Source organism: Malaclemys terrapin, chromosome 6 (assembly GCF_027887155.1).
Source record: "Malaclemys terrapin pileata isolate rMalTer1 chromosome 6, rMalTer1.hap1, whole genome shotgun sequence".
Taxonomy (NCBI): Eukaryota; Metazoa; Chordata; order Testudines; family Emydidae; genus Malaclemys; species Malaclemys terrapin.
Genome location: NC_071510.1, coordinates 87,317,179 through 87,343,956, shown reverse-complemented (window position 1 = coordinate 87,343,956; position 26,778 = coordinate 87,317,179). Strand labels below are relative to the sequence as shown.

General features: G+C 38.5%; 1 protein-coding gene across 2 annotated transcripts in view; it reads left to right on the top strand.

Annotated features, from left to right (window-relative positions):
- The window catches only part of CERT1 (ceramide transporter 1), a 156,087-nt gene that overhangs the window by 82,332 nt on the left and 46,977 nt on the right, over positions 1–26,778 (top strand). For both annotated transcript variants that reach the window (XM_054032583.1, XM_054032584.1), the window contains exons 4-8: positions 5,837–5,944; positions 9,908–10,046; positions 12,021–12,104; positions 19,630–19,787; positions 25,286–25,378. In XM_054032583.1, coding sequence (XP_053888558.1) covers positions 5,837–5,944; positions 9,908–10,046; positions 12,021–12,104; positions 19,630–19,787; positions 25,286–25,378 — 582 coding nt within the window. The remainder of the gene's footprint in view (positions 1–5,836; positions 5,945–9,907; positions 10,047–12,020; positions 12,105–19,629; positions 19,788–25,285; positions 25,379–26,778) is intronic.

Sequence of the window (26,778 nt, the reverse complement as noted above, 5' to 3'; positions counted from 1 at the left end):
CATGGGCAATTTGTTCATTTTTGAGCAGTGACTGTTAACTTATCCATCATGCGGACTGTGGCTGCTTGTTCAGTTTTCATCCTGGGAAATTAAGAATTATCTGGCTTGTATTGACATTCTTCACCTTGATATAATTGAGTATTTTCTTCAGTGAATAGCTAATAATGATCTGCTTGGCAAGACATAAGTGCAGCAGTGATCTGCACTTGTTTAGATGTTGCAGTAGTGGAATGGTGGGGCTTTGCATGATGCATGCTTTTATTATTTTTTGTTCTGTTCTGGTTTCTTGTGTGTACCTGTAACTTGCTGCATGATTGCGTGTGCACCAGTTAAAAAGCAATACTTGGTTTTTGCCTTTCTCCTTTTAGCCAAGTTTCCTTGCCCTAATTTTATTTTTCCCTGCAATAGTTACTAAAACATAATTCTGTCAAGATAATTGTCAGCGCCATCTGTAAATGTACACACTTCTGTGATTCATATTTTTAGTTGTGTTCAGCTTAGTCTGCTGAGCTTTCTCCTTATTGGTTGTAAATATAGATCAAATTAGATACTTGCTTTTTATGTAGCAGCTTTTCATTAGAATTATGAGTTACTAGGTCACTTGCTTGTATACCATTTTGAAGTCTGAAAAACTGTTGTAATGGAGCTATCCCGTACAGTACAAACACAACTGATTGATTTGACAGTGTACACTGCTGTAAAGGTAGCTTTTTTGCATTTCCTCCTAAATTAAAATATTATTGTATTTTTGGAAAAAGGAGTTTTTTCATCTTGAGCTTTTATTCTGCAGATTTAATTAAACTGGCTCTAAAACATAATGGTAACTTTAACAGAAAAGAATAAGGGAAAGTCAGAAATATGGCACTAAATCCCCTGTCAAAATGTTTTGCTTTCTATCAAAGCAAATTAAGACTTATTGAATGACTTTAATTAAATTGTGTTTATTATTCAGTGATGTTACCATCTTTAAATATATATTAGATTAAGCAACAAAACAATACTGAAATATTTAGTAACCTTGGTTGAATCTTCAAAAACATGGATGTTCAGAAGCAAAGCTGAAACTCTCCTTACACTTGTGCTTTAGTCATCTGTAAACAATTTGGATCCAATTTTTGCATAGGCATATTTTGTCTGTGTGTCATTGGATTCTAAAACAAAATTTGAAACCAGCTGTCCCTTTTTTAACTAAATTGCAGTAGATCAAAGTGGATGTATGTTTTTGGCACCTTGTTTACTAGGAACATTTAAAGAGAGCTGTTTCGAAATCTGATCCTTACCGCCAGATAAAAAGAAACAAAATGAGCCACCATTTTCAAAATCACCCTATGATAAAATCATTTTAAAAACACTTTTTGTTAGTAATTGTCTAATGCTAGAGATGAAGATAAATTATATATAAATTAAATATTATATTTATTTTCCTGGGCAGTGAAGCTGGTCTGCAATAGAACAATGCTATGTTTAGGTTTACAACATTTTAGGTGAGATTTTAAAAGCAAAATTTCATGAAGATGCTCCTACCCTATGAGGAGCAGCGGCACAGGAGCCAGCAAACAAGGGAATTTGAATGGAGATCTGTTTGAAGAGAAGGGGGGCAAGCCCTTGTTCCTTAGGGGCAGTGAGTGAGTTCTTATGTGTGTCTGGTTGGCTGTAAACAGAAATCAAATTAGCAAGCAAAGTCTGGTAGGGGGCAGTGCATTGTGACTGAAGGAGCCTTTGATCACATCTGAACCTTGATTATGGGATGGGGCTTCCTTAGGCCGCAGGCTTATAAAGATAGCCAACCAGTAGCACAGAAGCCACCAAACAGAAATGAATACGGGTGGGGTGGGGGTGGAGTTGTAAGGAGTGTTTTGAGGGAGGGTGTGCATGTGTGTTTGCTTCTTCTTGACAGGAGTTTAGAAGGGGAGGCTATGACTGCTACAGAGATGCAAAGAATGGAAGAGGGAATGAAGATGACTGGATGTGGAAATCACGGGAGGTATATTATTCCGGAGAGGGTACCTGAAAGGTGCTTCATTTGTATGAAGTGCTGCCTGATAGATATGATGGAAGAGAAGATCCAATGTTTGGAGATACAGCTAGAAACAATGGTTAAGTTTTAGAAGGGGATTCGATTGAGTGATGGAGGAAAGGAAAGAGGCAGCTGAAGGAAAAACTCTAGACTTGCAGATGCATGCTGGACAGCAGTACTGTGAGGGTAGACTTCTGGATGAAGAAAGTGACCCATGGAAGCATGTGGCTTTTCCTCTCCCTTGTTCCAAGATGGGAGAGCAAGGAAGAAGAGAAGAGTGGTGAGTCCCACACGAAGGGGGAAAGAGACAGTGAGGATAGCCAGTGTTTGGAGCCCCAGGAGGACTCGTAGATTGCAAGGGAGAACAGAAGAAAAGACGACTGGAACCAGACACAGGGCTGGCTCCAGCATTTCTGCCACCCCAAGCAAAAAAATAAAAATAAAAAAAGCCACGATCGGCGGCGGCAGTTTAGCAGCAGGTCCTTCGCTCCTAGAGGGAGTGAGGGACCTGCCGCCCCCGTATTGCCGCAGGTGCCGCCCCTGTCCCTTGGCCGCCCCAAGCACCTGCTTGTTAAGCTGGTGCCGGCCCTGGCCAGACAGAACAGAAAGGGGAAGGCCAGAGAATTGCACCCATATCAGGAAGAGGCAGGTCTAGATAAATGTGGGTTCCCTACTAAGAACAGCAGACAGGCCTCTTCACCAGAGTTGATCCAGAGAACAGAAGGGTGTGTTATCTGCTGTGAGCTGAGATATGGGATGTGAACCTGAGACTGACACACATCCTAATGGGAGCAGGAAAGGATACACAGTTTGCCCTTCATGTGGGAACAAATTATAGTACTAGATTCTTACTGGGGGGTATCAAAGAACACTATGCCAGGCCTGGAAAGATGCTTAAAGAAATGGAGGCCCAGGTGACGTTCAGTGGGATCCTACCTGTGCCTAGAGGAGGAGAATGAAGGCAAGACCAGATTGATGCTCAATAGATGGCTCAGGTAATGGGATGTGTGACCACTAGGAGGCATTCATGGACAGAGGTCTGTTTTTATGAGGTGCACCTGAGTAGTGAGGATAATAGGCTTCTGGGATGGAAGTTGGCACAACTGATTAAAAGAGCTTTAAACTAGGAATTTTGGAAAGAATGTTGGGAGATGCTTATGTAATTTTCACACCTGATTCTAATATTGAGTGGAAGGAAAATCAAGTAAAAGGATACAGCAATTGAGAAAGGAACAACAGAGGGTAGAGAGATGGAAAGATACTGCTAATGCCACTGACAGTAACCGTCAGAAAGGTGATACTGGGGGTAAAATGACTGAGGAATCTGGATGAAGCCAAGCAGAAACAAAATGTGTGTGCATCAGTGCAAGAAGCCTGGTAACAACAAGAATTTTTGCTATAATCTGGGGATTTATCAGTTGGAAATGACAGGGAAGGACACAGACCTGTATGTATTGGTTGTTCACAAGATGACTATGAGCCCTCAATGTGATACAGCTGTGAAAAAGGCTAATGCAGTCCTAGGATCCATCAGGCAAGGTGTTTCCAGTAGACACAGGGAAGTGTTAGTGCCGTTATACAAGGTACTGGTGAGACCTCGTCTGGAATACTGTGTGCAATTCTGGTCTCCCATGTTTAAAAAGATGAATTCAAATTGGAATAGGTGCAGAGAAGAGCTACTAGAATGATCCGAAGAATGGAAAAATCTGCCTTATGAGAGGAGGCTCAAAGAGCTTGGCTTGTTTAGCCTAACCAAAAGAAGGCTGAGGGGAGAGATGATTGCTTTCTAAAATACGCCAGAGGGATAAATAACTTAACTCCTCTCTCTCCCTGGTAAGTACCAATGTGGGCACAAGAACAATTGAATATAAACTGTCCAACAAGTTTAGGCTTGAAATTGGAGAAGGTTTCTAGCCATCAGAGGAGGGAAGTTCTGGAATAGCTTTCCAAGGGGAGCAGTGGGGGGAGGGAACGTAACTGGTTTCAAGACCTGAGCTTGATAAATTTATGGAGTGGGTGGTATGACAGGACTGTCTACAATGGCATGTGGCTCATAGGGGAGAATGGCAGTAGCTGAAATCCACAACGGCCGGAGACAGGCCACTAGATGGGGAGAGCACTGAGTTACTACAGAGAATTATTTTCCAGGTGTCTGGCTGGTGGGTCTTACTGACATGCTCAGGGTCTAACTGATCTCCATATTTGGAGTGGGGAAGGAATTTTCCCCTGGGTCAGATTGGCAGAGACCCAGGGGTTTTTTCGCCTTCCTCTGCAGCATGAGTCATGGGTCATTGTCAGGTTTAAACTAGTGTAAATGGTGAATTCTCTGTAACTTGAAGTCTTTAAACGATGATTTGAAGACTTCAGTAACTCAGTCAGAGATTAAGCGTCGATTACAGGAGTGGGTGGGTGAAGTTCTGTGGCCTGCAATGTGCAGGAGTTCAGACTAGATGATCACAATGGTCCCTTCTGACTTTAAAGTCAATGAGGTGGGGTGGGGAGGAGATCTCTTAACTGAAATAACATTTTTCTTCTCTGATTTCATACCATACAGTGGTATACAGTATATAGTTATAAGAAAACTGCAAGATGGCAGAGATTTCCACCAACGTTTCTAGAGTCTGTTCATTTTCCATCACCTCAAATTCAAGCTTCTTGCCTTCATCTCTAAGGCCCTTCTCAATGCTGTCTCTATCTACTTTAGACATTGTCTTCGACCACCTGTTTGTCTGCTTCACACAACCATCTCACTGTTTACTCTCATTCCACTCCTTATGCATGGAACGTTGCCCTTGAACTAGTACTTAAGGCCACTATTATCGAACTTCAGTTCCCTTTTCAAGACCTGCTTCTGCAGTTATACCTATGAGAAATCAGTGAACTAATGATAGGTCAAGACAAATCACTGTAAATTCAGATGCACCCAGTCATGTAAAAGGCTAAAGAATATGTAATCATGTGAACTTGTTACTATTACCCTTTTCCTCCCTCCCTTTTGCTTCCTATTTATCATGTATCTCATCTCGTAAATAAGATTGTAATTCTTCAGTGCAGGAGTTGTATCTTCCCAGGTGTGCGGGTAGTGTACAGCACCTAGCACAAAGGGGTCTTGAATCTGAGTGAGATTTTTGGGCACTGACAACTGCCGACAAACCTTTTACTTTTTTTCCACGGACTCCTCCAGAATTACAGGGATAAATAATACCTTCACAAGGATGAAGTGGCAGTATTCAAAACTGTTCAAGGGCTGACTCTGAGGCTGCTTTCCTCTTCACAGTATGAAGCTATGTGTTAGTGCCTGTAAATAATCATAGGTTACTGTAGTTTCCTTCTGGAATATTATGTAAATTGCTTGTGTTAGGATTTAAATGTCCAAAAAACAGTTAATCTTTTTTCCAGACAAAATTATATTTGGCTTACCCCAGTTCGGATGTTAAACAGCAGTGTTGTATTTCATACGTTGCTCTTTCTGAATTTGTGAAGCCCGTCCAAATGTTTACAAATATTTTATATACCCAGAAATACTGAGCACTTTGGGGGAATAATGTAACATGAGTGAGCTGTAAATTTTTTTCAATCAGTGTGTAACTTGATCTTGAGTTAAACAGTGGTGTCAAACTAGAAAGTCAAAAAATTCCTTCCTTAACAGTTATCCTAGTTGCATGCTTTATCCAATGCTTCAATTGCAAAAATAGTTTGAGTCACTAAACCCATGCTACTTCCTGGTAAGTAACTATTTGGCCAGTTTTAGAGGAAATATCATTGATTTGCTTTCATGGTTTCTTCATTATTAAAAGGCTTATTACACTTGTTTTTTAGACTGAATCTGGCTATGGATCAGAGTCAAGTTTACGGCGCCATGGCTCCATGGTGTCTCTGGTGTCTGGAGCAAGTGGATATTCTGCTACATCCACCTCGTCATTCAAGGTTAGTGAGTGACATTTTATAAACATGATTTGTGAATGAAGGAGACACTCTGGAAAGGAACTTACATGTGAAGAGACCCATGAATCTAAATCCATTTATCTTCAGCAATATAAAATGAAACATCAGTAAAGATACTTTGATTACTTATCATTTTGAAGGTAAGTGTTGCTTAGTTCAATATGTGGTAATAGAGGGATGATACAGTAAGTGTCCACCTGTCTCCGTGCTCTATTGTCAGTTTTAAACAGGTATTTTTCTCCATTAGGAAGCAGTCAAACCTGTGGGAACACTTTACTTGGCATGACACTGAACAGCAGGACTCTAATTGAAGAGGAGTGCAGTTCCCTTGATAGGAACAAATTTGGCTTAAATAAATTGGAAAGAAACGAAGAAAAGAGGCATCTTACTATTATAAATGTTTACCATTTTAGCCTTGCTGGACAGTAGTTTTTGATGAGGAAATAACACATGGGAAGAGCATCACAGAAAGAAAAGGGGTAGGAATTAATCTGTATAGAGTGGGGCTGCCAATTAATTGCAGTTAACTCAAGTAATTAACTCAAAAAAATTAACTTGATTAAAAAAATTAATGGTGATTAATCGCCGTTTTTTTAATCATGCTGTTAAACAATAACAGAATACCAATTGAAATTTATAATTTATTTTTGGATGTTTTTCTACATTTTCAAATATTTTGATTTCACAGCACAAAGTGAACAGTGCTCAGTTTATATTATTTTTATTAAAATATTTGCACTGTAAAAAATAAGAGATAGTATTTTTCAATTCACCTCTTACAAGTACTGTAGTGCAATCTTTTTATTGTGAAAGTGCAACTTACAAATGTAGAATTAGTTTTTTTTTTTAACGTAACTGCACTCAACAATAAAACAATGTAAAATTTTAGAGTCCACAAGTCCACTCAGTCCTACTTCTTGTTCAGCCAATTGCTAAGACAAACAAGTTTGTTTGCATTTACAGGAGATAATGCCCGCTTCTTGTTTACAATGTCATTTGAAAGTGAAAACAGGCGTTCGCTAAAACACTGCCGTAGCTGGCATTGCAAGGTATTTACATGCCAAGTATACTAAATGCTTTATGCCCTTTAATGCTTCCACCACTATTTCAGAGGGCATGCTTCTATGCTGTTGACGGGTTCTGCTTGATAATGATCCAAAGCAATGCAGACTGATGCACATTCATTTTCATCATCCGAGTCAGATGCCACCAGCAGAAAGTTGATTTTCTTTTTTGGGGTTCAGTTTCTGTAGTTTCCACATCTGAGTGTTGCTCTTTTAAGACTTCTGACAGCATGCTCCACACCTCATCCCTCTCAGATTTTGGAATGCACTTCAGATTCTTAAACCTTGGGTTAAGTGCCTAGCTACTTTTAGAAATCTCATATTGATGTCTTCTTTGCATTTTATCAAATCTGCAATGTAAGTGTTGTTAAATCGAACACCACATGTTGGGTCGTTATCAGAGACTGCCATAACACGAAATATATAGCAGAATGCGGGTAAAACCTTGGAGCAGGAGACATACAATTCTGCCCCAAGGAATTCAGTAACAAATTTAATTAAAACATTTTTTTGTAACTAGCATCATCAGCATGGAAGCATGTCCTCTGGAATAGTGGTCTAAGCATTATGAGGCATATGAATGTTTAGCATACTTGGCACATAAACACTTCACAATGCTGGCTACAACAGTACCATGCGAATACCTGTTCTCACTTTCAGGTGACATTGTAAATAAGAAGTGGGCAGCATTATTGCCTGTAAATGCAAACAAACTTGTTTGTCTTAGCGATTGGCTGAACAAGAAGTAGGAACGAGTGGACTTGTGGACTCCAAAGTATTATTGTTTTATTGAGTGCAGTTATGTGTAAAAAACCTAATTCTACATTTGTAAGTTGCACTTTCACGATAGAGATTGCACTGCAGTACTTGAATTATATTAATTGAAAAATACTTTCTTTTGTTTATCTTTTTACAGTATATTATTTTTATTATAAATATTTGCAAAGTGAGCACTGTACACTTTGTATTCTGTGTTGTAATTGAAATCAATATATTTGAAAATGTAGAAATCATCCACAAATATTTAAATAAATGGCATTCTTATTGTTTAACAGTGCAATGAAAACTGTGATTTATTGTGATTAATTTTAATCGTTTGACAGCCCTAGTATAGAGTGAAGAACTCTTATGCTGAAACTAGCGGTGTTTTTGATCAAGTATTTAATTAGGTTACGGTGGAGCTGGTACCAGCTGAGATTTCAGTTTAACAGATGACTTAAACACTTATTTTGTTAAAATCTTCTAAGTGGCAATAAACAGAACACAGATATAAACTTAGAAGATCATTTGAGTTGTTCATGATGGCTTGATGAAAAATGATTAATATAGAGAAAATAAGAATTCCAAAATAACCACTCGTTGAAACTTTTTCCTGTCTCACCTTTTTTTGGAACCCTTCTGTGAGAAATCTGAAATACTCCAGACTTTGCTTCACATGTACGAATTACTCCAATATCAGTTATACATGGAAAGTTTGCTGGTGTAACTAACATTTTACCTGTTTAAACATTATTAAAGCTTGCCAAGAGTAACCCATCATATTTAGCAGTGACCTTGTGACTGAAGGGCACCTCCATTGTTTCCAGAGATTGTCTCACAAAATGCCCTATAGCTTAGAGGAAAGTGCTCTGGAGTGGGAGCCCGGAAACCTCAACTACCTAGTGCAGAGATTCTCAATCTTTTTCTTTTTGAGGTCCCCCCCCACATGCTATAAAAACTCCACCGCCCATCTGTGCCACAACAACTGTTTTTCTCCATATAAAAGCCAGGGCCAGCATTAAGGATTAGGAAGCAGGGCAATTGCCTGGGGCCCCGTGCCACAGGAGGCACTGGGAAACTAAGTTGCTCAGGCTTCGGTTTTAGTCCTGGGTGTTGAGGCTCGGGGCCCTCGGCTACAGTCCTGTGCGGCGGGGCTTCAGCTTTCTGCCCTGGGCCCTAGCAAGTGTAACGCTGGCCATGCTTGGCAGACCTCCTGAAACCTGCTTGTGGTCCCACAGGGGGTTCTAGACACCTGGTTGAGAACCACTGGCCTAGTGTGTATATTTCATGCACATCACAGCCTTTATTGTGGAACGCCGGGAACACTAACTCTAAAAGGCAATTGCGTATTATAATTCAACTAACATTTTAATTCTCTTGAAACAGTGCAGTATCTTATAGTAATGTTCACTTTCTGAATTTCTATATCTCAGAGCTATAAAAATGTCCAGCATTTGAAAGTAGGAACCTGTTTACCCAAGGTATAAGAGGCAATAGTCTCCTAATTTGGGACTGTGCAAGGTAGAGTGAACAAAACATTAGAAAATATACTATAGGTAATATCCACAGACAGGGAAATGGACTGCGTAAACTAATACAGTAGAACCTCAGAGTTATGAACACCTCGGGAATGGAGGTTGTTCATAACTCTGAAATGTTCATAGCTCTGAACAAAACATTATGGTGGTTCTTTCAAAAGTTTACAACTGACCATTGACTTAATACAGCTTGGAAACTTTATTATGCAGAAGAAAAATGTAGCTTTCCCTTTATTATATATTTTTAGTAGTTTACATTTAACAGTACTGTACCGTATTGGCTCGTCTCTGCTGTTGCCTGATTGCATACTTCCGATTCCAAATGAGATGTGTGGCTGACTGGTCAGTTCGTGACTCTGAGATTTTACTGTAAGTGCATTGGGTCTAACACCTATGACACAATAACTAGTTGCTATAAAATGCAGTAATTACTTTAACATTTATGGACTGTTATCTGAAGTGTTTATAGGTGGCAGTGAATGCTTGAAATACAACTCTTATGCTATTTTTATTTTGAATATTTATTACTATATTTTCTATTATAAACTGTAGTGTTACTTGAGGTGTTTCTTCTGTATTTCCAGAAAGGTCATAGCTTGCGTGAGAAGCTTGCTGAAATGGAAACCTTCAGAGATATCCTCTGTAGACAGGTTGATACTTTACAGAAATATTTTGATGCCTGTGCAGATGCAGTCTCCAAGGATGAACTTCAAAGGGATAAAGGTAAATAAACTAAATAAAATTTACTTACAGTATTGTCCCCACTACAGAAAGCTACCATGTTGTGGAATCCAGTTTCAAAATAGTGGCATCCATAACAAATAAAACAATTTTGATTCTGCAGACAGAATCAAACGTTATCTAGGTATTTTAATGTATTATTCACCATAGTATGTAGTCAGCCAGACCGAATTATATGATGAGAGCATTGTTAACCATGTTGGGTGCATATTGTAATGTCCTTTTCAAAAGATGGATTTTGACCTCACTGCCCATAACCCCAAAGCTTTTAAACATATCTTGAACTGATAGCTTTCAACATCACTGAAGTGTTAAGATATCATCTGAGTCTGTAGCATTGAACTGTTGGTAGTTCCACTTTAAAAAGATTAGCTTAAACCCACAAAAGATGGCAGTCGAGCTTATATTTGATATTGCATCCTTTATTGTGACAAATTGAAATGATACTTGGATAATGAATTATAGCTCATATCTGAGCTGCCATACTTAGGCAGTATTTGGTTGGTTTAACTAAGACAATTTGTCTTAAACCCATAAAGGCCAAGAAGTTAACAAATCACTCAAAAGAAAACTACCTTTCTTCTCACTTCAGCATTCTGAAAGTTCACAAAGTATGGTAGGCCTTTCTCATAAAATTTCCAGAAAAGTGTGTTTGTATAATTTTAGTTTAAATTTGAAATATGAGCCTTCTGATGGCAGAAATTCTACTGAAAAGTGATAACATTTCAGCAATATTGAAATTCCAATATATATTTTGAGTTCCAATCCTGCTTTAATATTAGTTTTTTGTCAGAAGACAAACTTTTTGCCATATTAAATAAAATATGATAATGTTTGTGTGGTGAGGTTCTGTATTGACTCAGGCTCCAATTTAGCCAAACACTCCGAGAGGGCACTCAGAGCACAATGAAGGATGTTCTGCTATCCCAAATAAGCAAGGTTTCAGAGTAGCAGCCGTGTTAGTCTGTATCCGCAAAAAGAAGAACAGGAGTACTTGTGGCACCTTAGAGACTAACAAATTTATTAGAGCATAAGCTTTCGTGGACTACAGCCCACTTAAGCACATGCACTTAAGCACATGCTTAAGTGCTCTGCTTAATTGGGATTTCAGAGCATCCTTGATTGTGCTGGGAGTGCCCTCTTCTGAAAGGCCCACTAGTTTTATGGTGGTGCTGACTGTCTTCAGTCCCTAGCAGAGTGGGACAAGGTTGTGGACAGTGATGGGGACTCAAGCAAGATCTACCTTGGAACAATTCTAGTACCTTGTTGCTTATTTAGTATAGTAGAACCTCAGGGTTACAAATACCTGGGGAATGAAGGTTGGTTGTAACTCAGAACAAAATGTTATGGTGGTTCTTTTAAAAGTTTACAAGTGAACATTGACTTAATACAGCTTTGAGACTTTACTATGCAGAAGAAAAATATTGCTTTTAATATCTTAATTTAAATGAAACAAGCACAGAAACAGTTGCCTTGCCAAATCTTTTTTTAAAACTTTCCCTTTATCGTTTTAGTAATTTATGTTTAACTCAGTACTGTACTGTATAGTATTTGGGGTTTTTTGTTTGTTTTTGTCTCTGCTGCCTGATTGTGTACATCAGATTCCAAATGAGGTGTGTGGTTGACCTGTCAGTTCGTGACTCTGGTGTTCATAACTCTGAGGCTCTATTGTAATAGAGAAAGAAGGAAAACCATTCAGTATTTTACACTGGACTTCAACTTACATTTCTGTCACTTTTGAGCAAATTATGGCACCAGGCAACAGAAGAGTCTAAAAGTTTCCTATGCAAAATTAGTAACTTTAGAAGTATTTATTAATAAGGAAATACTGAGCAACCATCCAAATGTTATGGTAATACTTTCCTGCTCAATAAGAATTTGAAAAGAACCCTTTTCTGTCATTGTGCTTCTTAGCTAGATGCAAATAATCTCTCTCTCTTTCTCTCTCAAATGTAGTGGTTGAAGATGATGAAGATGATTTTCCTACAATGCGTTCTGATGGGGATTTCTTGCATAATAGTAATGGCAGTAAGGAAAAATGTAAGTACTTCTAAATTTGCATTAACTCAAGTTTTCTCTAGATATAGGTTATTCCAAGTATTCCTATCTTATAGAAAGTATAGTGACACCACTGGTATATAAATCTAGAACAGTGGTTCTCAATCTGTGGGCCGCTTGCGGCCCAATCAACATACAGTTGCAGATGATGTGACATCCTCAGGACCATACAGGTAGTGTGTATGTGTATATATAGATAGATAGATAGATAGATAGATAGATATATTGTGTTGATGTGGCCCACGGTGGTAAATAGGTTGAGAACACTGATATAGATAGTTATAACTTTCTGCTTGCTTTGCAAATGAACAGCTTAATGATGTGCATAGGCATGGTAACTGTTCATACACACTGATGAAACCATTTTAAATCTGTAACTTCACTAGTCAATTACAGGGTCAAGGCTCTCTGAGTCACATGTCAGTATTGTACTAACATTCACCAACTGCTATTGTGATTCTCACTCTGGAATATTGAATACTAAAGGCTGCATGTAAATGTTAATGTTGTGAGCCTGACAGCTTCACATTTCCTGTTGTGCCTAACTCCAGGTCTACACTGCAAACTCTTGCTGGCAATACAATGTTGGTTGGAGTATGATCAGGTGTGATTTATGACTGAAATAGCTGTGCCAGCAAGCCCCCTAATGTGGATGCAGCTTATGGGCAAAACTGTGCTTTTGCCAGTATAGCTTATTTCACTTTGGAGGAGGGAGGGTGTGTGGGAGACACTGGAATAAGCTATGCCAACAAAAGTGCAGTTTTGCCCATATAAGATGCATTCATACTAGGAGTGATTTGCTGGTACAGCATACCAGTAAAGTGCTGTTGTGATAGACCTGGTCTAATAGTGATGCTGTTTCCCTAAATCACCTTTCTGTAAGGGGCTTGCTGATGGAAGACACAATGAGGCCAATTAAAGTATCAGTCTTATCTTCTGGATTTCCTGTGGTGTAATAATTCTTAATATCTTAATGAATCTTCCTGTAATACCCCCACATTAAAGTTGATAAATTCTGAGTAAAATTTCTTCTACTTTCTCGTTTTATGATCACAGCACCTACTGTGTATATATACAGGAAATTTGAATAAGCATTTGAGTCTTCCTGTTCTAGAAACTTTCAAAAGTTTGGCCTGCTTCTGCTACTTATGCAAGTAAACGCCAAAAAATTATTTCTGTAATTTCCAGTGCTTTTCTTTTGCTCACTGGTCTGAAATTGCAATGTACTCAGCCTCTTCATTTGTGGGGGTCTTTTTTAACATTGTCCAGCTGCTACCTCAGACCAACTGAGTTGGCATTGATTGATTCTCAAGAGGGTTTCATGTAGTACTCCTTGGCTAATAGATTGGTGGTTGAAACACTGAATTGTAAGACTGTTTGAAGTAAAGCAGGGAAAGAAAATCTGAAGGCTGTTCAGGGGCTCCCACTGAACATGGAGGAGTCTCCAGAAAATAGCATTTATTAAAATAGTTTTTATATATAAACCTTTGCAACATTATACTAGAAAAGATTAATTTGACCGGGAGGTATCAGAAATTTTTGATATTCCCATGTTTCTCCTGTTTTACAGTCTCCGTTATCAAGATCTGTTTAATTACAAATGTTCTTTTTAGCGGGCTAGCTGGAACCTCTTTTGGGGAAAAATGGAAGAAGGAACCTGTTAACACAAATCTATCAGCCATAGGAGTCATTGAGCAAGAAAAAGCAAGATAAAGTGCTTCCTCTACTGAGTAGATTGCACTACTAATATGGCAAGCAAATGAATGTTGTGCTTTTTAATAATTTCTGGTGTAGTTTTGGCGTAACTCAAAACTGGGGGAAACAATGGATACCCTCTGTAAGAGGAAATGGAGGAATATATATATATGCATGCTTAAGCTTTCCACAGTGTAGAAGTTTTTCACTATTTCATAACAAAATGCTTGAATAATTTTTATCTAAGAGTTGTAAAATGTTTTAGCTTCAGGTTCTATTTGCTTATATTTGGGTGGAAGGAAAAAAAATCAAGGTAGAATTTTGATCGTAAATGCCCTTTATGTTAATGTTTTGTTATGAGACTATAAAGCAGGGGTTCTCAAACTGGGGGTCAGGCTTGGGGGGTCGTGAGCTGTCAGCCTCCACCCCAAACCCTGCTTTGCCTCCAGTATTTATAATGGTGTTAAATATATTTAAAAGTATTTTTAATTTATATGGGGGGTTGCACTCAGAGGCCTGCTATGTGAAAAGGGTCACCAGTACAAAAGTTTGAGAACTACTGCATAAAGCTGTATGAAGTTGTGCTTGGAAGCTCATGTATAGTGGCAATGCATTTTTAATTATCTGAAACAATTGTTACTGAACACAATATATATTTATTAAAAGGTCAATCAATTGAATACAGTAATCTAATCAAGGAGGTGTGCTAGGATTTAACTATTCTGTTTTACTAAAGAAAGTAGTTTTTCTTTCCATCTGACTTCTATCAGTAGAAACTGTCATCATGGAATTAACCTTCGTCAGCTGCATTTTTAGGCCCTGTCTTCACTTAACTGTTTGCTAGTGTCGATATTCCGGTAGAATTATACTGACAACACCCACACCCCCAGTGAAGACACAGCTTATACTAGCAAGAGTTCTTTTACCAGTATAGTTTTAAACAGTTCCCCAAATAGAATAATCTGCATCTATGCTAGGGCTTTTACCGACATAGCTGTGTTGGTTAAGGATATGGTTGTCCCCACACACATTCACAACTGACATAGTTATGCTGGCAAAACTTTTATGTGTAAATAGACCAAGCCTACTGTCCCTATCCCCGTCATCCTATAGAGAAAACCTTGCTGTTGAGATGGATGAGAGAGATTTAGGGTGGATCCCACAATATTGGAAAAAGCCTTCTCCAGTGCCACTTGAATGCAGAGGAGTCATTTGCAATGGGACAAGTGGGGCAGTTGCCTACTTTACTATGTTTTGTCCCCCCTGACTTTTCGTAGGTCTGTATGCTCCATTGTCTTCCTTTTTTGCCCTCCCCTTCTCCCCAACTTTGCAGGATATAATATAACATATAATGTTCTATATGTTGATGCAACTTTGCCTCCTCAGAATTTTTCTGATATGGTGCCATTGCTTGCAAGCTGATGTTTTACATGAAAGTGTAAGCTGTAATGTTAGCTATTAAAACTAAACTCGGGGAGATACAAACTCTCACTAATTTCACTGCATTATACATTTTAAAAGGATGATGTGGCTTTGTCAAATTGTATAATGTTGTGGGATGATGTAGGAGTTGCACCTTAATCAGTAATTCTGTTTCTTTGGATCTGCATTTCAGGGAGATATTTGCTGTATAAACTAGATTGTGATGTATGGGACAGCCCATTATGAAATCAACCCCACATTTTGTTTGTGTTTTAATGTGTGCATCTGGTCGTACTCGGACTGAAAAATGTAGAAATGATTCTTTCTTCATTTCTTGTTTTTTATGTTGATATCACTTGAAATTCATGTTAAATCATGTTCCTTTATAAAAGTTTACCAAAATAGCCAATTTTAACTCTTCTTTAAGAACAGTTGTAATCGATAGGTCTCAAAGTGTAATTGTAAGTGGGGAATCACTGACCAATTGTATTTCTAGTGGGGTCCCATAGGGATCGGTTCTTGGCCTTACATTATTTAACATTTTTATGAAAGACCTGGGGAAAAAACAAAATTATCACTGATAGAGTTTGCAGATGGCACAAAAATTGAGGGAGTAATAAATAATGAAGAGGACAGATCAATGATAAAGAGCAATCTGGATCGCTTGTTAAGCTGGGCACAAGCTTAAAAATATGCGTTTTAATATGGCTAAATGTAAATGTCTACATCTAGGAACAAAGAATGTAAGCCATAATTAGGTATCCTAGGAAGTAGTGATTCTGGAAAAGATTTGGGAGGTGAAGGTGGATAATCAGCTGAACGTGAGCTTCCAGTGTGACACTCTGGCCAAAGGAGCTAATGCAATCTATGGGTACATAAGCAGAATCTTGAATAGGAGTAGAGAGGTTATTTTACCTCTTTATTTAGCACTGGTGTGACCGCTGCTGGAATAGTGTGTCCAGTTCTGGCATCCACAATTAAAAAGGATGTTGATAAATCGGACAGGATTCAGAGAAGAGCCATGAGAATGATTAAAAAATTAGAAAACGTGGCTCTTGGTAAACTCAGAACTCTATCTATTTAGCTTAACAAAGAGAAGGTTAAGGGGTGACTTGATTATAATCTGTAACTACATGGGGAACAAATATTTAATAGTGGGCTCTATCATCTAACAGAGAAAGGTATAACATGATCCAATGGCTGGAAGTCGAAGCTAGACAAATTCGGACTGGAAAAAGGCATATGTTTTTAAGTGATGTAATTAGCCTTCAAAACAATTTACCAACAATCTTAGTGGTTTATCCATCACTAGCATTTTTTTAAATCAAGATTGAGTGTTTTTCTAAAAGATATGGTCTAGAAATTATTTTGGGGAAGTTCTATCGCCTGTGTTATGCAGGAGCTCAGACTGGATGATCACAATGGTCCCTTCTGGCCTTGGAATGTATGAATCTATGAAATTACATCTAGTATATTATTGGTACCTGCTATATCGGCTGTAGTTTAGGTCACAAAGCAGTTACTGCTATAACCCTTTGCTTTTGTATGCTTGTAACTTTCCAAAATGGTCACCTTGTGTGACTGAAATTTTCCATGCTTGGACACTGCCCAAAGATGGGGTAGTCTGAGTGAAAATTATTCAGCTGCCTCTTATGGGCAAGTGGGGAAAGTACTTTTCCCATTGTGTATTTAAAAACAAAAATGAGGGCTTTATTAGTGTATTGTATTAACCCCTAGAGGCCTTCACAGAGATTAGGGCCCCTTTATGCTAGGTGCTGCATAGACTCATAAGAAACTATCCTTGCTCTGAAGAGCTTATTTAATTAGACAGGCAAAGGGTGGGAAAAAGGAAGTATTATCCCCTTTTAACAGATTGGGAACTGTGACACAGAAAGATTAAGTGACTTGCCTAGGGTCACACAAGGGGTCTGTGGCAGAACCATGATAGTAACCCAGAGTTCCTGAGTCTCAGTCCTGTGCCTTAACCACAATTTTTAATGGGGCTCCAGTAAAAACAGCTGAAGATTTGAAAATTAATATGGATGTTGTCCTCATTGTGGACTAGTTCCTTCATTTGGTTTTAGGGACAGTATTAAAATATGAAGTGGAAAAACCATTTTTGAGCAAGTGAATATCTAAGAGCCTGATGAGGCCTCCGCCCTCCATCTGACATTACTACAAGCATTTTCCCTTCCTGACCTAATCAGGCATCTTTGGCAGAGACAAGCAGTTGGGATAGTTTTCATCAGGAAGACTGCAAGTGCTAATTGAAAACAGACCCAATCTCTTCCCACCACTGTTCAGACCTTGACATAAAGAGCAGGAGAAGTTGTAGATTATCATGATTTTGGGTCTTTGCAGAATTTGTTGCATTCCTATTATGATTTTATATTGTTGATATGTCCTAAAAATCAGGAAGTCCATAATAGTCAGACTCAATTTTTCTAGGAAACAAGGCAGTACGGCCTCCTCCTCCCTTAATCCTTCTTTTTCAATACTTCCTATTAATCTCTGAATTCAATTCTAAATTGCTATTGATTTTCATTGCTCTCAGTAAACCCACTGCACCGTTCTCTTGCTTGCTCACACTGCTCTTCCAGTCTTGACCTCCTTTTCGTTCTTTCATCAGTATTCTCTATAGGTGGCGGGAGAGAATGAGGGAGGTTCTGGCTTTTCCTCCGAGCTTATCTACACCATATGATAAAGTGCCTTAGGCTGTTTTGATTTCTAAAGTGCGTAAAAGTGCTATGCATTAATTTGTCCATTTAGACCCTGCTGGTGTGCATGAAATGTTCCCTAGTGCGCTTGAATGTAACAGCACTATGTTATAGTGCACTAGGGAACATTTGCTGTGCTTTAACATAGTACTATTATGCTAAAGCACACTAGGGAACATTTAGTATGCACCTGCAGGGTTTACACAAGTCAATTAATGCACAATACATTTGTGAGCTTTAGAAATCACAACCCCATAGTGTGCATTGCCCCACCTTGTAGACAAAGCTTCACTGTCCTTGTGGAACAATATTTTCTCCTTCCACAACTTTCTTTTCCCCTGTCTCTCCTACAAATTAAATATTTCTCTATATTATTCAACATGGAGTATGTTTTGTTATCTGTATGAGAATACAATTTATTTTCACATCACAACCTGTGTAGATTAGGGTAATTGAAGCCTTTGATTTATACTTAATGATTGGAGGACTTGAAGCAATATATAATCTTTAACCCTCCCTTCAAAAAGCTTGTTCATGTTGTTAAAGGAGGGAGCCCTAAGTATCTCTAGAGCATTAGACCACTCATTGAGACCATGTGACACTCTCCGTCCATTCCCCCTGACTGTAGGTGTTAGCAATTTTTTACCATTAGAGAACAGCGATTACATCTAGATAATTTGTATTTTTTACTTGAACAGCTTACCCAGTTTAAAGCATTAGCTCAGTCTGTCAGGCAAATACGTGTTACGTAGGTTTATACAAACATTCTTCTGTTTTAAACATACATAAAATCTAACTTAGATGCAAAGTAAATAATATTGAGACAAACTGACAAAGACCAGAAGATAAATGTTGTTGCTGGACAGTTCGTCTTTAGCTTGTTCAATTATGAGTTACTTTCTCATCTAACTGTATTAGTTTTAAAAGGGGAGTTGCTTGTGCTTTCTAGTATTTTGTGACATTACATGTGCTGTATTTAATGCACTATTTTGTCACCCTTTGTATGAGCTAGATGTGTTAAGTACTTTTTTTTTTCTGTCACATTTTTAAGTGATTTGTTTAAATAGCCTTAGCAACAGATGGCTTGGCTGGCAGCATGAAGTATTTGAAACTACAGCACCCACTGTTCTTAAGGAGAATTCAACACATTTGCTATAATGGTTAACTTTGAAAGATAATGTATTTTACTTTATTATTACTATTTTTAAAAAACTCAGTCATCTATTTAAAGCCACTTTAATATTCCATTTTGGGTATGATTGCATTTTAAAATTGTTGCTTTTTCAATACATTATTGGTTAAATTTTAAGGTTGTTCTGTTTTAATTAGACCCCATTTCAAGCTGTCAAAGTGCTATTGTTAAAAGGTATTACCACTCCCTACACCCACATGATTTGCTGAGTAATATAGCATAGCAAGTAGACTTGGGGAAATACACTACAGTAAGATGAAGCTGAAGGAGTGCATTCCTGCCTTTGAGCCTCTTTCCTGCTGCTATGGATAGTTGGGAATTATTGGTCTCCTTTATTTTTATTTTTTTAAATGAACTTCACACTGGTTAGCTAAAAACCTCTTTAGACAGCTGGCTGTAATCTAAGGCTTATGTGGTATAGTATTCATTTGAGTCACTAAGGTGGGTATGAGAGTGAATGAATCTTATCTGTTTGTTTTAGTATTTCCACATGTAACACCCAAAGGAATTAATGGCATAGACTTTAAAGGGGAAGCTATAACTTTCAAGGCAACTACTGCTGGAATCCTAGCTACACTTTCTCATTGTATTGAACTCATGGTAAAACGTGAGGAGAGCTGGCAAAAAAGACTGGATAAGGTAAGAGATTTCCCTTTTATTTTGCTACTACAGTAGATCAAGTTGCTTTCGTTTAACCTTAAACTTCAGCTGTGATGAGGATGTTATCGGGGGAGGGATAGCTCAGTGGTTTGAGCATTGGCCTGCTAAACCCAGGGTTGTGAGTTCAATCCTTGAGGGGGCCATTTACGGATCTGGGTCAAAAATCTGTCTGGGGATTGGTCCTGCTTTGAGCAGGGGGTTGGACTAGATGACCTCCTGAGGTCCCTTCCAACCCTGATATTCTATGATTCTATGACAACTTGCGTTCCTATTCCATGAAGTTAAATAGAAACATTAAGGATGTAAATTAACTAGATGAAACTAGGCAAATGCCAAAGGTTCATCCTTGTTGTGCAGATCATATAGCATGTCATCTATCCTGTGATAGTCTTCTACCATCACTTTGTTCCACAGACTGTTCCTAAATTTAATTGTTTTTAAATATAGAGATGAGCTAGCAGGTCTCCATAACAATAGGCATATTTCGTGCAACTTCCTAAGAGAAAGACCAGTTGCTTTTCTTTATAAAGTGCTCTACAAATCTATAGTACTGTGTTAATTGTAATGATAAAGGATGATGGCAATACTGGAGCTTAACCATTCTGTGGAGTGCTCTTTTACTACTTTAAAATACTATCTAAATATATGGTGTGATTAATATACCTGTTGAAAATAAAGTAATTTCTAAATGCTAATGAATCAAATCTTACAGTTAGAGAAGCAACTTTAAAGAGAGAAAACAGCACCACCCTCTTTGGAGGTAATCACTAATGGCAGTAATGGTTCATGATGAATCTGTTCAATGACCATTAATACCACCAAAGTCTAGAAGAACAGGGATAATCTCTTCTCCCTTCAGATGAGGTTGCTGGAAGTGTCTGTTGCTACCACTTAATGTGTTGATTCCCAGGGCCCAGCCTTCACTGTGATTGGCCTGCCTTATGTGCAGTCCTCTAGTCATTTGCCACCTCTTGTTTGAATTTAGTATGTAACCATACTGTGCATCATGTGGTATCTCAGGTCTTACCTCAGTTTGTATCACATGCTGACATATTAAATTCATATTTCATATACAAGAGGAACCCATAAAGGAGGCAGACCATGTCCAGACCTTAATTCCGATCTCCTCACTCCACTCTTCCCAAACAGCAGATCTAAGCCCCAGCCCACTGCCAGCCACAACTGAGATCTTCAAATCCACTGGGATTTTGATACTTTATCTGCCACTGCTTGGACTGTAGTTGGAGTAGTCTCTAAGTCCTGGGATCTTCTGGGAAATTTCTTTGTAGGCCAGTCCAAGCTTAGTGTAGAATATGCATTTTAAAAAATAAGATGTCTTTTTTTTTTTCGAACATAGCTTTACAAATGACATTTTGTAAAAGAAACTGGATGATGTTTAGCATGGATATAATGTCCAACCTGTGTGCATATTTTAACACTGATAGAACTTTTGTGAAGATAATTTTGCTGTTGCTGCTGGTAAAAAGCACTGTCAACTTGTAGTTTAATAGCTTGATTAGGGCCTCTGATTAGTTAAATGTCCTGTTGGTAATCCTTACAAACTGCTGTGATTAACTTCAGTCTCTTTCTCCATCCCTCTGCCTTTCATGAATTTGAAATGTTTCATACTGAAAGCAATGAAAATGTAATTAACCTATCAGTGAATGGAAAATAGCTTTTAATTAATTTGGTTTCATTTGGCCTCTAAGTTTAATATATAGACTACAAAAACTAAATTTCATTTTATTAAAGTTGAATTATATAAGGAAAAGAAAAGGGAGTAAGCAAGGAAATAAATATCTACATAGTCTCCAGCATCTAATCTTTTGTCTGCCCCATGCTACACCCTCGTGTTGATGCCTTAGTTCTTCAAGTGTCTTCTGCATGGTGGATTCCTGTGGATATGGGTAGACTGCTGCAGCTGTATGGTGGAACTTACTGTTATCAGTGCCTGTAACAATGTTAGATCACTCATGCTTCCCCTTCTGCTCCTCCTCCAGCATTTGAGCATGTTCTGGGGGCATGGCTATAAAAGGGGGTGCAGCAGCGGTTGCTGCCTCCGTTCTTTCCAGCCCCTGACTCAAATGGACATGAACCTTCTTTGGATTTCCTGGATCCATAGAGTTTTAGAGAAGAGCTTTGTTCCTTTTGTATATACAATTAGTGTTAATTGTTAGTATAGTTAGCGTCAACATGGGCATTGATGGCGGATCTGAAGACAGACACACAGACTCTCGAGATGCACATCACACCCCATAGTCTTTCCTGCATTGGATGCCTCCACTCAGAGTTTGAAGTGTTGAAGAGAGGACCAGTCTCCTTATGTGGTACCTTTACCCCACATGCCAGAAAAGAGAGGCAGAATAGATTCCAAGCCCTCTTACTACAAGAAGCATTTATCTGTTAAATCTTATGGATCAGAAATTTCTTAAGCGTCTGGGGGGAAAAAAGACTAGAGGCCTGAATTGGAACAGGGCACTTCCAGTTCCAGAAAGACAGCAGTGCTGAAACTGTCATCCTCTGCACTGAGCTCTGGTTCTAAGATGACTGAGCTCTCGTTAGCTAACTCTTTGGCCCCAGTTCCAAGAAAGGTACAGTTTATGACTGAAACAGGTTTCGTTTTTGTTTGAAATGATGCTTGAGGCTCGTATGGATCTGGGACCCTTGGTTCTGAAGAAAAAGAAGGCCAAGACTAAACACCTTTTGGTGCTTCTGAAGATTTTCCATTCAGGTGAGTCATTGAATCCTTCAGATTATGGACTTGTGGATCCAAGCCTTTTATGGATCCAAACGTTAAGGACTCTATATCATGAGAACATTCCCATGCAATGGCTCCAAGAAGACAGTTGGATCAGAGTATCTCATCATTTCCAGTTCCCTCTATTGTTACTGCACAAGTACACTCAGAACCATGTCCCTTGGATCCTTTCAATTCCTCACCAATAATGGGGAACTGTACAAGAACTCTGCTCAGCTCCTTCCACCAGATAAGTGACAGAAAGGAGACATTTTATCACATGGATCTGCAGACATTTTACCATCACCCAGGACCCCTGTTAGGTGGTCTGAGAAGAAATTGTTTCCTTTGTCTTTGTAGCAGATCCTTACTTCAGTTGTATCTCCTATAATTTCTCTGTTGGTCCAGGATGGGTTCTGCATTCAGAAGAGATGGATCAGTCTGTCTATCCAGAAACTGAGTCGTCGTCATTTCTTTCTAAGAAACATTTTTCTGAGGTAGACTATCACAAATGTCCTTATAATCCTGATTATGACATGATACCAGATTAGAACAGTTGGCAGGATGCCATGGTTGTGCTGGCTAACTCCAGAGTTTCCCTATCAATCCTTTTTAAAGATCTACATCTTAATTTTCATGTCAAGGTAGTGGTGCTTCTACAGATCTGAAAAAGTGGGATCCTTAAGTGAAAGGTAAGTCACCCACTGTTGTTCCTGATACACTATACATAGAAGAGGAGGAGGGAGATTCACCTCATTAAATGAACATTCAGCATAATGAACAGGAGTTAGCTGGGCACTCGTCTCCTGATGAAAATGTTGGTGTCCTTTCAGCTTCATCTTTCTGAAGATGCTACTCAATTTCAGGAACTAGTCAAGAGAATTGTTACTATTTTAAACATACCGTCTGTGGCAGTAGAGGAAACTCCCCATCCTGTCCCTGATATCCTTGGTACTACATCTTCTAACGAGGTATATTCTTGCCCCATCTTGGAAGGTCTCTGGCAACCAGGGATATCAGTATGGAATAATCTATCATCCTCTCAACCACTTTTTTTTTAAGAAACACCGCTGCATTCTTGCAGCCAGAACAAAGGATATTTACATTGTACTTTTAATGACCCAGAAGGGAAAAGACTAGATTCTTTGGGAAGAAAACTCTTTTCCTCCATGAGGATCACTAACTATCAGGCTATCATGGCTAGGTACCAATTTCATCATTTGGACATAATTACACTTTTTAAAAAAGAATATTCCTGAAGTGTATCAAAGATTAGTCAGTACCCCTGTCAAAGGACAGAATGTGGCTAAGTACACTCTGATGGAATTCTTTGAAGTCTCAGATGCGGTTTCAAGATCAGCAGCCACTGCCATAACTCTTTGCAGGCACACATGGTTATGTTCTTCCTTTTTTCCCTTTGAAACAAAATAAAAAATTGAGTATCTTCCATTTGTGGGAAATGGTCTCTTCAGTTCTAAAATGGACAAAGTCTTAGAGAAAATGAAAGATGAGATCAATGGCTAGGACTTTGAGTCTTTTGCAATCCTTTAAAATGAGAAATCTTGCATCTGCCTTTAGATATCAGACAATACTATCCACCTTTCTCTGTTGTCTTAGAATTATACTCCAAAAATTTCAGTATCTACAGCAGCATTCTACTGCTTCTCAACCACAATATGTTGAAAGTGATCCTCCAAATCCGGGTGAGACCAGAGAATTCTTCTTCCACTCCTATGCATGATGCTAGACATCAAGATTGGTTTGCATCGTTCAATCTTGGATCCTCCCTCCCCTTTTGGCGACCATCTATCTCATTTTAATATGTTGCAAAATATGACCACAGATGGGTTTTGAACATAATAAAAAAGGGTTATACCATTTAGTTTGAGGATGCCCCCTCCTTTTCTTGGTTCCCTCTCTTGAGAAGCTATTAAGAACAGAAATTCACTCTCTTTTACTAAAGGAAGCAATAGAGGAGGTCTTAGTAAATCTCAAATCTTGGCTTGGTCTCTCATTATTTACTAGCCCCAAAGACGAATGGGGTTGTACATCCGATCTTGGATCTAAGAAAATTAAACAGGTACATCTAGAAGTTTGGGTTCAAAATGCTGACTCTTGAATCCATCATCACTTCTTTTTATTTATATATATATTTGCAGCTCTCAATCTCAAGGATGTTTATTTCCATATTTTGATACAGCCATCAGAAGATACTTTCAGTTCTCCCTAGGCAGGACCATTTTCAATACAAAGGTGGTGGATTGTACAAACTTTTTGTACACCATCATTTTGAAGGCTAGAATAATAACTACAAACATAGGCTAGGTACACAATACAGCTTATGTCGGTATAAGTTATGTCACTCAGATGTGTGTGTGTAAGCCACCCCCCGAGCAACATATATTACACCAACCTAAGTGCTGGTGTGGACAGCGCTATATCTCCCGCCAACATACCGAGGACTGGAGTAATTAAGTTGACGCGAGAGCTCTTTCCTGTTGGCTTAGAGCGTCTGCACTTGTAAGCTCTTTAGTGTAGCATAGCCATAGTGTACATACATCTATATATACATAATGTTCATAAACTTCCACACTGCCACAAATGTGCAAAAAAGTGAAATTAAAACAGTGTGAGGAGGAACCCCACATTTTTTTTTAAAGTGGTTATCCATCTTTTGTCATATTTTCTCATAATGTTTGAATCTGATTAATAGCTTCAAAATCTGATTATGTTCTTACAGGAAATTGAGAAAAGGCGAAGAATAGAAGAAGCATACAAAAATGCCATGACGGAACTTAAGAAAAAATGCCATTTTGGAGGGCCAGACTATGAGGTATGAATTAAGCTTATTTCTTTGCTTGCTTAGTATTTTCACAGATTAAATCCTTTCATGACTTAACTTGTATCCTTCATTGAAGTAATTTTTTTTGTGCAAGTATCAAAACATTAAACCAGATTTTCCTTGTAACTGACAACTGCTTTTATCAATATTTATTAAATACATACTCTGCAACAGGAAAACTTGTAGGAAGGGTTTCAATCCAGACATTTGTAGCAAATGAGGGAAAGGGGATAATAAGATGCATCTGAGTATACTTAGTGAGACTGTCAAACATTTTTCTGTCTGAAAGATTCTACTTGTTACGAGCAACACCTACGATTATTATAAGATTTTTCTGAGTTTGTCAGTTTGCTTCATACATTTGACAGCATTTTGTGTATAGTTAGTTTGGCACTCTCACCCCACCCTCCCATAATCAGTTTTTCCCTGTTTGTGTGCATCACTTATGCAGAACAGGAAAAAGAAAAAAAACATTTGAAATAGAAAAATGCGAATAAAAACATCATAATTGAACTTGGAGACTGGTATAGTATCTGAATCTGATTTAAACATTGCCAAGTTTTTGACTTGCTAGTCTCCCTTTAAACTGGTTTTGTGAATTCACATCTTTCTTAAGTTTCTCTCAGTTAAGCTATGAACATCTAAGCAGCTTTCCACTCAAGTATGCAGTTGGTCAAATTTTGCGGACATAAACCTCTTTGTGGAATATTATGAAGCTTATACACCCATACTACAACTCAGCTAAATTACAGTCACACTAACGCTTTCACTTCCATGTAGGTCAAAATTTTGTAAATACAAAGGTGCAAATCTTGACTGAGAAATAAAGTATTAATACATTTTGTTCTAAGATGCCAAGCAACTGCTTTGTGTGTATTCTTTTAGTTTCAGCTGCTCTCTGTGGTTGAGGAGTACACAATTCAGCTAATAAAGGGATGAAGTACAAAGGTGAACTTTTTGTACCCCTGATTCTGCCTCCCCTCTCCCCCTCCCCCCGCAAGGAATTGAATATACCAACTGGAGATTTTAAGAAATCCCAGACCATGCCCCCCCTTCCCAACCCATGCCCCTTATGTCAGCAGTAGGGAATGTGGGGTGTTGAAGGAGCTGCTTTGCTACATTTATGCTGCCAGAAGATTCCTCTACACTGAGGAATCTTTCCTCACGTCTCCTTTCCTATTAGGGACAGAGGCAGGTGGTCCTGTGATGAAAAGCAGTTGCACTACACCCCAGGATCTGGGCTATTGTATCCCTAACCACCATCTGAATTTTGAAATGAACTGATGCATGTTACAAAACTTCTTACCTTTCCATGACAAAGGGCTTGTCCACATGGGGACTTCGTGGCAAGCTGTAGTGGAAGTCTACAGTGCACTAGCCTGCTGTACACT